The sequence below is a fragment of the Aphelocoma coerulescens genome, chromosome 31 (genome assembly GCF_041296385.1).
Source record: "Aphelocoma coerulescens isolate FSJ_1873_10779 chromosome 31, UR_Acoe_1.0, whole genome shotgun sequence".
Taxonomy (NCBI): Eukaryota; Metazoa; Chordata; class Aves; order Passeriformes; family Corvidae; genus Aphelocoma; species Aphelocoma coerulescens.
In genome coordinates, this window is record NC_091044.1 from 2,162,905 (window position 1) to 2,174,294 (window position 11,390).

General features: G+C 62.9%; 2 protein-coding genes across 4 annotated transcripts; both read right to left on the reverse strand.

Annotated features, from left to right (window-relative positions):
• Positions 1 to 603: 603 nt before the first annotated feature.
• CAPN1 (calpain 1) lies at positions 604 to 7,110 on the reverse strand. The gene is made up of 23 exons (XM_068998206.1): positions 7,012 to 7,110; positions 6,513 to 6,638; positions 5,258 to 5,525; positions 5,094 to 5,163; positions 4,890 to 5,008; positions 4,396 to 4,529; positions 4,154 to 4,322; positions 3,991 to 4,074; positions 3,832 to 3,917; positions 3,680 to 3,754; positions 3,445 to 3,605; positions 3,197 to 3,375; positions 3,085 to 3,096; positions 2,757 to 2,968; positions 2,644 to 2,683; positions 2,501 to 2,566; positions 2,233 to 2,290; positions 2,065 to 2,129; positions 1,922 to 1,990; positions 1,574 to 1,652; positions 1,370 to 1,486; positions 1,163 to 1,221; positions 604 to 949 (listed from the first exon to the last, which is right to left on the reverse strand). Coding segments are annotated over exons 2-23 (2,151 nt in total). The 5' UTR covers positions 6,515 to 6,638; positions 7,012 to 7,110; the 3' UTR covers positions 604 to 922.
• A 962-nt stretch (positions 7,111 to 8,072) lies between these two features.
• SPDYC (speedy/RINGO cell cycle regulator family member C) lies at positions 8,073 to 11,003 on the reverse strand. Of its 3 annotated transcripts, XM_068998217.1 has the most exons (7): positions 10,906 to 10,975; positions 10,739 to 10,807; positions 10,386 to 10,540; positions 10,204 to 10,262; positions 10,003 to 10,088; positions 9,328 to 9,505; positions 8,073 to 8,923 (listed from the first exon to the last, which is right to left on the reverse strand). In XM_068998217.1, the coding sequence occupies exons 3-7, from the start codon at positions 10,528 to 10,530 to the stop codon at positions 8,645 to 8,647; spliced, it is 747 nt and encodes a 248-aa protein (XP_068854318.1). In that variant the 5' UTR covers positions 10,531 to 10,540; positions 10,739 to 10,807; positions 10,906 to 10,975; the 3' UTR covers positions 8,073 to 8,644. The 3 variants fall into 3 exon arrangements, with proteins under 3 accessions (XP_068854318.1, XP_068854316.1, XP_068854317.1); XM_068998215.1 differs by lacking the exon at positions 10,739 to 10,807 and having other exon boundaries at positions 10,906 to 11,003; XM_068998216.1 differs by lacking the exon at positions 10,386 to 10,540 and having other exon boundaries at positions 10,739 to 10,812; positions 10,906 to 11,003.
• Between the last annotated feature and the right edge of the window lie 387 nt (positions 11,004 to 11,390).

The following is an 11,390-nucleotide window of genomic DNA, read 5'->3' on the forward strand; positions in this document are numbered from 1 at the left end:
CGAGGGGTCGAACCGGCTCCGAGGGGACAAACCGGGTCCGAGGGGTGGAACCGGCTCCGAGGGGACGAACCGGCTCCGAGGGGTGGAACCGGCTCCGAGGGCACGAACCGGCTCCGAGGGGTGGAACCGGCTCCGAGGGCACGAACCGGCTCCGAGGGGTGGAACCGGCTCCGAGGGGTCGAACCGGCTCCGAGGGGTCGAACCGGCTCCGAGGGGTGGAACCGGCTCGGAGGGGTGGAACCGGCTCCGAGGGGTCGAACCGGCTCCGAGGGGTCGAACCGGCTCCGAGGGGTCCAGCCCGGGCCTGGGGGGTCCAGCCCAGGCCTGGGGGTCGCACCTGCCTCAGGGGATCCTGCCCCAAGTCCGGGGTCCCCTCCCTGCCCAGCCCCTCACCCCCCGGGCTATGGCAGCCTCGTCCTGCACCCCCCACCCAGGAGACACACCCGGGTTTTAAGTCACAACCACTAAAACCCCCCCAAAATGTATAAATATAACCTCAAATCAAGCCCTAAGCCAGTTATTTTGCAGCACGCTGAGACCCCCTCACTCCCTGCCTCGAGGTGGGGGAGAAAGAACTGCCAGAAAAAGGAGTTTTGACTTAAATAACATTTTTTTTTCTTTGGTTTTTATCTCATTTTTAATTTATACAATAAAAAACCACTTTATGGCACCCGGGGGCAGCAGATCCCTGAAGCGAAGGGCGACGGCCGGGGCTCCGTCGGCACAAGAAGCACCAAAATCGGGAGGATTTGCCCCAAAAGGGCCGAGCGTGAGGCGGGGGTGGGACGAGGGTCTTTGGCAAAGCTCGGGGGGGGTCCTGTGGGACCCCCACATCCCCCCCCCATCCAGCCTTTTCTGCCGAAAAAAGCCAAAAAAGGGGAAGAACCGGCGCGGGGTCGTGGAAGGCACTTGGAGAGTCCGGTCAGGCAAACATGGTGAGCTGGAGCCACTGGGGAGGAGGAGGAGGAGGAGGGTGATGGGAGGAAGGGGATGGGGGAAGAAGGAGGAGGAATAGGAGGAGGAGAGGGTGAAGAAAGTGTGGGAGAAGCAACAAGAGAAGGAGAGGGAGGAGGAGGAAGTGAGGAAGGTGAGGAAAGAGGAGAGAAAGGAGGAGGAGGAAGAGGAGGAGGAGGAAGGCCTGGAACCTCCCCCCCACCAGTACCTGCAGCAGGTCGAAGGTGACGACGCCATCCTGGTCCACGTCCATCGCTTGGAAAAACCCTGCGGGGAGGGAAACGCGTTGGGATTTCGCGGGGTAAAGTTCTATTTCTGAGGGAAAAGTGCGGTGGGGATGGGCGGGAAGGCCGGGATGATTTGGGAGCGGGGTGGGAGGGATCGTTCGGGATCGTTCGGGGTCGGGGCTGCTCACGGAACATGGTCTCGAGGCGCACGAGGCAGCAGACGAAGCTGTCGAAGTCCAGGGCCAGGTCGGGCTCGGCGTAGCGGGTGATGAGCAGCTCGTGCAGCTTCTTGTTGAGCCGGTACCCTGGGAGGGGGGGACGCCCTGGGGGTCAGCTGGGGGCCCTCCGGGCAGGGGAGGGGTCTGTGCCCCATGGGGGTCCCCGGGGGTCACCTGCAGCCTCCAGCGCCAGGCGCAGCTCGTAGGCGCTGATGGAGCCGGACTTGTCCAGGTCGAACTTGCGGAAGATGCTCTGGCAGGAACAGCCCCCCCAAAAGAAGAGGGGTTGCTCGTGAGGAGAGACCCCCACAGCACCCCCAAAACGGGGGGTCACCCACAAGGAAAGACCCCAAAATCTTCACCCCACACCTCAACCCCCCCTCATTGCATCCCAACGCACCCCCAGAAAAGGGGGGATTAAAGGGAGGAGTCTCCCATGAGGAGAGGGACCCCAAAATGCCCCCACTGAACTCCAAAACCTCGCCGGAGAGGTGGGAGAGACCCCAATTCCCCCAGACCCACCAGGTAGTTGCGGATCCGGTTCCAGAGGATGTTGAACTCCACCAGTCCCAGTTTCCCATTCCCATCTTTCTGGGGGAGGGTTAAGGAAGGGGGGGCTCCAGGGGGTCCCCCCAAACCCCCCCCACCCCACAGCCAGAGGATACATCCATGAGGTTGACCATGCTCCGGCAGGACTCGGTGCTGAAGCCCTTGGTCCGGAGATCTTTGTCTGGAATTGGGACATTTTGGGCGTTAACGAGGGAAAGGAGCATTAACGAGGGGGGTGGGGTTAATTGGGGTGGAACCCCCCCAAGATCCCGGCCCGGGCTCACGTTTGGCGATGATCCGGTTGAGGATGGTCTGGAGCTCGGTGACGCTGATCTCCAGGTCCTGGGGACGGGGAGACGGGGTGGGCTCGGTGTCACCGCCGAGCAGTGACGTCATCGGCAACCAGTGACGTCATCAGCAACCAGTGACGTCATCGGCAACCTCCCATCAGTGGCATCGCCACCGACCGCGGAGGTCACGGACAAGGACCAACGTCGCCCCCGGCCGCTGCCACCACCGACGTCCCCGTCAGCGCTCCCACCGCCCCCTTACCGGCCCCGCCAGCTGCTTGAAGAGCTGCTTGAAGTTCTCATCGATTTCGCTTTCCGAGAGCACTTTCTGGGGGAAAAAGCGGCCGTTTTGGTAACCGGGCCCCGCCCTGGCGCCCCACGGGCTCATCCCCCCTGCCCCCTGACCTCGTCCGGCAGCGTGGCCTGGATCTTGTCGTCCATCTCCCTGCGGAGAGAGGAAGAGCAGGGTCAGCCCCGGGCGCGGCGGGGTTTGTTAGCGCTGACGAGGCGACGCTTACTCGGTGCCGGCTCTCTTCTCCGAGAAGACGCGGAGCACGAAGTCGCCCTCCTTGTTGGGCTCGAAGGTGGAGGGCACCACGATGTACTCGCCGGGCGGCAGCCGGAAGCGCGTGCTCACCTCGCGCAGGTTGATGAACTGCTCGGAGCGCGCGCGCGACGCGTTGGCCAGGAAGAACTCCCGCTTCAGGTGCACGCCCGACTTCCCCACGTACTGCCGGGACGGGGGGAAACGCTCCAAAATCACCCCAAAAACACCCGCCAGGTGTCCTGCCCGACCGGCGCGGCACCGGGACGGCGGGGGCGGCACCGCCGGCGCGTGGTACCCACCTCGGGAGGGACCTGCAGGGAGAGGAGGGGACACCAGTTGGCCCTGACTGACCCCAGTTGACCCCAATCAATGCCAGCTGGCCCCAGCTGATGCCCATTGACCCCAGTTGACCTCATAGACGGCGAAGCCGATGGTCTCCATGTCCTTGCCGTAGCGGCGCTCGCGGCGCCGGTGCTTCTGCATCAGCGCCAGCAGGAAGCTGCAGCCGGGCTCGCGCCCGCCGTCCTCGTCCCTCTCATCGTCCACCTCCTCCAGCTGGATCTTGAACTGGGGGTTGATCCAGAAGGTGGCTGGAAAAGGGCCAGAAGAGGCTCAGCGGGCGCCAGGACCGGCGGGCCCGGGGCCGCCCCGGCACGTACCGGGGTAGTTCCTGCAGCCGCCGGCGGTGCTGCCGCGCCGCCACGTCCCGTCGTAGAGCTGCGTGTTCCACTTGCGGAACTTGCGGGACTGCAGCGCGTCCGGGGTGAGGTTGCAGATCTCCAGGCGGGTGAATTCCCGCAGGAAATCCCGGAAGGACATCCTGCAGGAAGAGTTCTTCCTCATTTCCAGGCACGGAACGGCCGGGAAAAGGGGTTTTAATTTAACTTCTCCTACCAGAATTCCCCATCCTCCATCTTGACCATGAGCTGCTGGCGCAGCGCCGGCTCCAGCGCGTGCCACTCGGCCGAGCTGTGGGGACAGCAGGGTCACCAGGCCAGGCCCCTGGGTCATTACTGCTAACGAGCCCCGCGCTAACGAAGCCTCACCCGTCACTCCAGGCGCCCGTCCACTCCACCTCTCCCCAGGGATTGCGCATCCGGATGAGCTCCAGGGCCTGCCCGCGGTACTGGACCTGCGGACGGCGCCGTTAGGGCCGTGCCACCCTAAATCCACCATTTTTCCCCCAAACCGGCGCCGGCCCTCACCTGCCTGGCGCCGGTCACCGAGTAGGCGTGGCCCTTCACGAGCTTCTTGAAGGTCACGGCCTCCATGTCGAAGGCGCTCGTTATCTACGAGGAGCCACCGCGGCGTCACCGAGGAAACGACCCCAATCCCGCCGCTTTTCCCCCCAAAATTCCCACGGCTCACGTCGATGGAGCAGCCGAGCAGGGAGCCGCGCTCCAGCGCCTTGAGGATGATCTGGTAGAGGTCGGCTGGGGGCCGGCGCAGGTCGAACCACTCGGTGACGCCGCCCGTGAAGTCCTCGAAGCCCTCGGAGGTGCTGCCGCCCGACAGCGCCTCGTAGCACCCGTTGACCCTGCACGGCAAGCAGGGCGTTTTTGGGGGGGTTCTGCCCCAAAACGGGCGCGGGGAGCGGGGCGGGGCCGTACTTGGCGTAGGCCTTTTCCAGCAGCGCGCTCCAGAACTCGGAGCCCTCGGCCGAGTGCACGAAGAGCAGCTTCCCGTCCTTGGTGGGCAGGAAATCGTCCACCACCACGTCCAGCCACTCCCCGAACTGCCAGATCTGGGGGCACAAGGAGGAACATCCTGATTAATCCACAGAAGGAGATTTTGGGGGAAAAACGCCCAGTTTGGGGTCCCACGGTAGGGGGTGCGGCAGCAGGGAAGTGGTGGCACCGTTGGAGTCGCCGCGGTGGGAGGGGGACACGAGGAACTGGGGGGGAAAGGGCCCAAAATAGTGGGAGATCCTCTCAAAATGGTCAAGGGGAGGCCTAAAAAAGTGGAGAAAGCCCCAAAATGGTGTGGGAACCTCTCAGAACGACAAGGGGAGGCCTGAAGTGATGGCGGGAGCCCCAAAACGTTGGGATTTCCACCCAAAACGGCAGAGGGGACCCCCAACCCGGGGTTTGCTGCAGGCTCTGACCTGGAAGTGGAAGATGCCGGCGTAGCCCTGCTGGAAGCTCTGCCCGTGCGGCACCACGCGGTGCAGGAGGGTGTCGTTGAGCGTCAGCGAGGCGATGGCCGCCAGCAGCCAACAGTCGCCTGGGCGGGGCCAAAAACGGCAAATTCCTGGCAAAACCATTCCCCAAACCCCTGGAATTCGGGGCAAGGAGCGAGGATTCCTCACCCAGCGCTCCCTGGCAGATGTCGGTGCGCGTGGCTCCGTCCACGATGAACTGCGGGCGCGGGCACAGCTCCTGCGGGAAAGGCCCGGAATCGGGACGTTGGCGCGTTCCCGCGGCATTCCGGCACGGAGGGGCCGCGTCGGCGCCGCGCCGGCACCGGGCTCACCGTGGGCCTCTTCCACTGCACGCCGCGCGTTTTGGCGGAGCCGGGGCCCAGCTCGCGGAAGCCGAGGGAGGCGGCGGCCGGCGGGAAGGCGGGGTCGCGGAACAGGGTCCCGGAGCGCCGGCACTCCTCGGCCAGCAGCCCGAAGTCCTGGCCCAGGTAGCGCACGGCGTTGTCGTGCCGGCCCAGCCCCAGCTCCTTCGCCCGCTGCCGCCGCACCTGCGCCGACACCCCGGTGCAGAACACCGGCACCACGGGCGGCTCCGCCATCCTGCGGGAAACGGGAACGCGCGCTCGGAGCCCGGGGAAGAGCGGGGCTGAGGCTCCTGTGCTGCGGGACGGGGGGCTCGGAGGAGTATGGGGTGGGATTTGGAGGAGGAAGAAGGGATTTGGGATTTTCGGGGCAATTTGGGATTTTGGGGGGGGAATAGAGGGCTTTGGAGGGATACGGGATTTTGGGGTGGGATTTGTGGGAGGAAGAGGGGATTGTGGGGGGGAATGGGTGATTTGGGGGAGAATTGGGGTTTACCGGGGAATTGGGGATTTTTGGGGGGAAATAGGGAATTTTCCCCCAAATTTGGAGTCCTGCCCGAGTCGGGTTGGAGGAAATCGGGGTGATTTTGGTGCGCTGAGAGTGACGTTGCTTTGGGAAAAAAGGGGGAATTCAGGGGACAGGGAAGCTCCCACAGGTCCCAGATCCTGGGGTTTCACCTTGAAATGGCTCTGTCAGAGTAAAAACCTGACAATTCCAACACGGGAGAGCCCCAAAGGCTGAGGAAACGAGGGGAAACGGCCCCAAACTGGTCGTGCAGGTTGAGGTGTGGCCGGGGGTGCGGCACAGCCCCGGGTTCAACCCCGAGGGCCTTCCTCAGGCCCTGGGGAGGTTAATCAAGCATTGGGGTGGTTAATTAAGCACTAGGCACGCTAATTAAACGCTAATCGGAGCCACCAAGGAGTGACAGAGCTGTGACAGGGATGTGACAGGGATGGGGGCAGTGCAGCCCCCACAAATGAGGCCAAACACGGGGGTTCCTGTCACCCCAAGCCCCAGCACAGCCCTTGAGGGCTTTTTTGGGAGGGTCAGGGACACCCCAAACTTGGGGATTGTGCCCCAAAAAACCACAAATTAACCCCAAAATGAGGGTGAGGGGGTGTCCAACCCACCCTCCCCCCGGGGGTGCCCTGGGGGTCCCCCCAGTTCCCTGTGCCCCCCTCCCCCACGGTCCCAGGACGGTCCCCTTGCCCCCTCCCCACATACATTTTTGGGGTGAAGTGGACAGAAATTGCCTCTTTTCACCCCGTTTTGGGTGCCTGGAGTCCCGGCAGGTGCCGCGGGGCGAGGACTGGGCCCGGCTGCACCTCAGCTGCCACTTCTGCCCTGGTGCTGGGGAGGAAACACCAGAAAATAATTAAAACCCCAGTGGAAACCACTAAAATTCGAGCAAAGCCACCAACAACCCCCATTCCCCCTCCCCGAGGCAGCTCCAAGCCCCCAAAATCCCCTTTTTTGGCTAAAACACGGCTCGGGGGGCGGGGTGGGGGAGCCCCCTCTAGCTCCCACCCCTTTCCCAGCTCCGGGAAGGGAAGGGAACAGGCCCCAGGGGCAGTTTTTTGCCCATTTTCCCGGGTTTTTGCCCCGCTCCGGAGTTGTGTAAGCGCCGGGAGCCCCCGAGTGCAGGGTCTGGACTCGCTCCCGCTGTGTCACCGCCTGTCCCCGGCCGTTCCCAGCTGTCACCTCCCGGGGGCCCGCTCCGTACCTCTCCCTGCGGGGGCGGTGCTCCCGGGCTCAGCCGCTTTTGGGGAAAAACAGGGCAAAACCGAAATTCTCACCCCAAACTTCCTTGAACAGGAAGGCGAGGCCGCCCCCGCCCCCCCCCCGAGACTCCTCCCTGCGCCGCTCCCTCCCCCCCCCGCAGGGACGGGAAAGGGGGACACGGAGCTGTTTTGGGGGGCCCGGGGTGGTTTTGGGGCGGTTTGGGGCCGTTCGGGCTCCTGCGGGATTTTCGCCGCATTGAGCGGGGGAGGGGGTGGGTGGGGCTGGACTTGGGGGGGGGCGACACTGGAGGGGCTGGACAGGGGTGGACATGTGGGGCTGGACACGGGGGGGGACCCCGGGAGGGCTGGACATGGGGGGGACACCATGGGAACACTGGGGGGGCTGGACAGGGGTGGACATGTGGGGCTGGACACAGAGGGGACACCAGGGGGACACTGGAGGGGCTGGACATGGGGGAGGGGACACTGGGGGAGCTGGACATGGGGGGGACATGTGGGGCTGGACACAGAGGGGACACCGGGGGGGCTGGACACTGGGGAACATGTGGGGCTGGACACGGGGGGGACACCGGGGGGCTGGACACTGGGGCACACGTGGGGCTGGACATGGAGGGGACACTGGGGAGCTGGACACTGGGGGGGGCTGGACATGGCGGGGACATGTGGGGCTGGACATGGAGGGGACACTGGGGGGGGCTGGACACAGAGGGGACACTGTGGGGCTGGACACGGGGGGCACACGTGGGGCTGGACACCTGCGGGTCCGTGTGCAGGCAGGACCCGCGCGGGACCCGTGGGACGCTCGCCGCGGCTGTGACTTGCTGGTCACTCCCGTGGTGGCCGCTGTCCCTACCTGAGCTCGGGCCGGGTCCCGCCGCCCTCCCACGCGCTGGGGGGACAAAACAGCTCCAGGTTGGGGGGGGTGAAGGGGGTGCAGCCCCTCCCCACTTCGGGGGGACCCCTCAACTCAGACCCCCGCCAAGGCAGATCCCACTCCAACCCCACTCCCCCATTTTTATGCATTTTTCACACGGAAAAAACATCAAAGATAGTGGGTTTTTTAATATACGTTGCCCGTTTTCTACATTTTTTGCACAAAAAGGGGGAGGCAGGAGGGGCCTCAGGGAGAAAATGAGCGATTCTGGGCAATTTTTAAAGGGGAGAGTTACAAATAAGACGGAAATGGAAAAAAACTGAGAAGATATCACCCAAAACCACCGGTTGGGACTGCAGGAAAGAGACACTTGTGAGCAAAATGGGGGCTGGGTTAAAAAACCCCAAAGTTGGTCATGTAAAAACCAAAGAAAGTGCATTGAGGGTGAGGCACAGCCCCAGCTCCAGCGGGTTTTATCCCAAACTACGGGCAGGGGGACCCCAATTCCAGCAGGTTCCACCCCAAACCAGGTGCAGGGCAGCCCCAATTCCAGGGCGTTTCATCCCAAATCAGCGGGCCCCAATTCCAGTGGGTCTCACCCCAAATCAGGTGTGGAGCAGCCCCAACTCTAGCAGGTTTTCCCCCAAATCAGCGGGTGCGAGGGGGCCCCAATTCCAGGGGGTTTCACCCCAAATCAGCGGGTGTGAGGGGGCCCCAATTCCAGGGGGTTTCACCCCAAATCAGCGGGTGTGAGGGGGCCCCAACTCCAGCACGTTGTCCCCCAAGTCGGGTGCGGGGCAGCCCCGATTCCGGCGGGTTTTACCCCAGATCAGGGCCCGGGGGTCGCGCGGGGCGGGGGCGGCCGCGGCCCCTGCGGCCCCTTCCTCCCCCTCCTCCTCCTCCTCCTCGCCCGGGGGGTGTCGCGCGCAGCGCGGGCACGAGGGGGCGCGCGCGGCCCCGCTGTGGGGGGGGGCGCGCTCCCGCCCCCAGGCCCAGTGCAGCGGCTCGGCCGCCATCACCTGGGGGGGAAATTTGGGGTGAAACAGCCGAGATTTGGGGCAAACACAGCCCCAAAGGCAGGGGGAGGGGCAAGACACCCCTCGAGTTTTTAGGGGCCTTAACCCCCCTCCCGCCGCATTTTTAGGGGGGGCGGGGCTCAACCCCCTCCTGCATTTTGGGGCAACTCCCACCCCCCCCTTTCAATTTTGGGGGCTAAAGAAAAAAGGCCAATTTGGGGCCGAACCACAAAAGGGCCACTTTCCACACTAGAAAAAGGGGAAATGGAATCCAAACTCCCAGTAAAATCCCCACTTTTTATGGTTCCTTTGCCCCGGCCCTGTTTGGACTCTCGGGCTTATCCCGGGGGTGTTTTTGGGTGGGAATCAGGGATTTTGGGTGGCATTTAGGGGATTCTGGCCCTCACCTCCTCGCAGCAGTGGCGGCTCACGGCCGCCCTGTAGCTCATGCGGGCCCAGAGCCGGTCCCGGCGCCGCAGCAGCCGCCGCAGGAGCTGCTCCCGGCGCCAGCGGTGCCCCAGAGCCCCCGCGAGCAGCAGCAGCTTGGGCTCCTCCTCATCCTCCTCCATGTCGCTGGCCAGGTACCTGTGCGGGGGAAATGGGGGCAATTCCTGGGATTTGTGGCAATTTGGGAAATGGAGGAGGACTCTGAGAGTTTGGGGCTCGGCTGCCTTTGGGGTTAATTAGGGTCCAGCTTCGTTAGCAGGGGCAGCCTTAGGGTTCCCCACTTCATTGGGGGAGGCTTCATTAGAGACCCCACTTCATTAGCAGCAGCATCATTAAGGCCCTGCTTGATTAGAGCCCTCACTTGATTGGGGGAGCATCATTAAGGCCCCCACTTCATTATTGGGAGCATCATTAGGGCTCCTTACTTCGTTAGTAAGAACTTCTTTAAGCCTCTCTCCTTCATTAATGGGGGTATCATTAGAATTCCCTGCTTAATTAGAGCCCCCCACTTCATTACAGGGGCTTCATTAGGGCCTCTCACTTAATTACTGGGGGCATTATTAGGACTTGATTGGGAGTGGGTTAGGGCCCTAATTAACACAGGGCTTCGTTAGGGCCCTAATTAAGGCACTCACAGGGCAGCAAAGAGGTTGAGGGGGGTGTATTCACTCGTGGGCAACCCCGCACGCTTGAAGTACGTCAGCGCCATGGCCAGCAGGTACTGCAAAATGGGGTGAAAAACAGCTGCTTTAGGCAGAAAACCAACTAAATTCAGGCAAAAAAAGCAGCTTTATTTACAAAAATACAGTAAAGGGAGGTTTTTGGATGGGACTGACCTTGTCGGAGACCCTGCAGCAGACGTCGGTGGAAAGAAATGCCTGCACCATGGTGTCTTCTTGGGGGGGAGAAAAACAACAGAAAAATAACTTTTTGGGGGGAAAACCAACCCAGTCTGGGGTCTCTGGAATGTGAGGGGTGGGTTTTGCCTGGTTTGGACGGACGTGGGCCCGTTCCTTACCCAGGAGGCTGAAGAAGGCGTCGCGTTCGTGGCGGTGCAGGTGGAGGCGGTGGGGGGTGGGCAGGGCCGGGGGGTCCCCACAGGCCCCCGAATTCTGGGGGGGCCTCTCACCCTCAGGAGGGGATGGGGGAGACGGCGGCGGCATGGGGGGGGGTCTGAGGGACAGGGGGAACAGCTCAAAGACCCCCAGGACCACAACAAACACTTATCCCCCATAAAGCTTCAAGAGACCCCAAAAGCCCCCAAACCCAACCCCTTTTATTGCCTGCAAAGCCTTAAATCCCCCCAAAACCAGAACAAGTGTTTAATCCCCAAAAGCCCAGAGCAACCACAGGTTTAACTCGGTCTTGTACCTCTCTGCCCCAGTTATGCGGCAAGAATTCCCTGTTCCAGCCCCACAAAGGAGTCGAGGACAACACTGCCTAGTCTCCCAACGAGAAAAAAAAAAATAAAGTTTGCTTTAAAAATTAACTTTTCCATCCTTCCCATATTTCGGTAAGATTTAAGGTGCTGAATTTACTTTGCGGTGCCAAAACAGGGAAATGCGGGAAAAGGCCCCTCAGGCGCTCCGGCGCTTTCCCGCCTTTTTCCTTCGCCTCAGCCGAGCGCGCGGGCGCGGGGCGGAGCCACGCTAACCCCGCCCCCCCGGGAGCCGCCTTCTATAGGCCGCGAGGCCGCGCCGCCAGCCAATCAGAAGGCGGGGGTTGATTAGGCCGCGCTCCTCTCCCAGCTGCTGCTCCTCAAAGGCGGGGAGGCGGGACCCCACGCGGCGTCAGCCAATCAGAGGCGGAGGCCGCAGAGGCGGCGTGGCTGATTGGCTGGGCGCCGTGAGGGGAGACGTGTGAAGGGTGGGGCGGCCGCGGCGCAGGTTGAGGGGTTTGGGGGGGGGGGGGGGGGGGTTTGTGAGGGGTGAAAAGCAGCGGGGAAGGAGCTGCGGACACAAAGCATCGAGTGCGAGGCGTGGTGTGAGAAAAAGGGGGAAGAGAGGCAAATCCGGCTCGTTTG

What these genes read in the sequence shown, in the direction of transcription:
- CAPN1 (XM_068998206.1), bottom strand. An exon ending in CCGGCATCTTCCACTTCCAG is followed by an intron (nt 4,530 to 4,889) that starts GTCAGAGCCTGC and finishes TTGTGCCCCCAG; the next exon opens with ATCTGGCAGTTCGGGGAGTG. An exon ending in GCGCCTCGAGACCATGTTCC is followed by an intron (nt 1,222 to 1,369) that starts GTGAGCAGCCCC and finishes CCCTCCCCGCAG; the next exon opens with GGTTTTTCCAAGCGATGGAC.
- SPDYC (XM_068998215.1), bottom strand. Translation starts at nt 10,530, where the DNA reads ATGCCGCCGCCGTCTCCCCCATCCCCTCCTGAGGGTGAGAGGCCCCCC. An exon ending in GCTGCAGGGTCTCCGACAAG is followed by an intron (nt 10,089 to 10,203) that starts GTCAGTCCCATC and finishes CCCATTTTGCAG; the next exon opens with TACCTGCTGGCCATGGCGCT. An exon ending in CTCAACCTCTTTGCTGCCCT is followed by an intron (nt 9,506 to 10,002) that starts GTGAGTGCCTTA and finishes TCCCCCGCACAG; the next exon opens with GTACCTGGCCAGCGACATGG.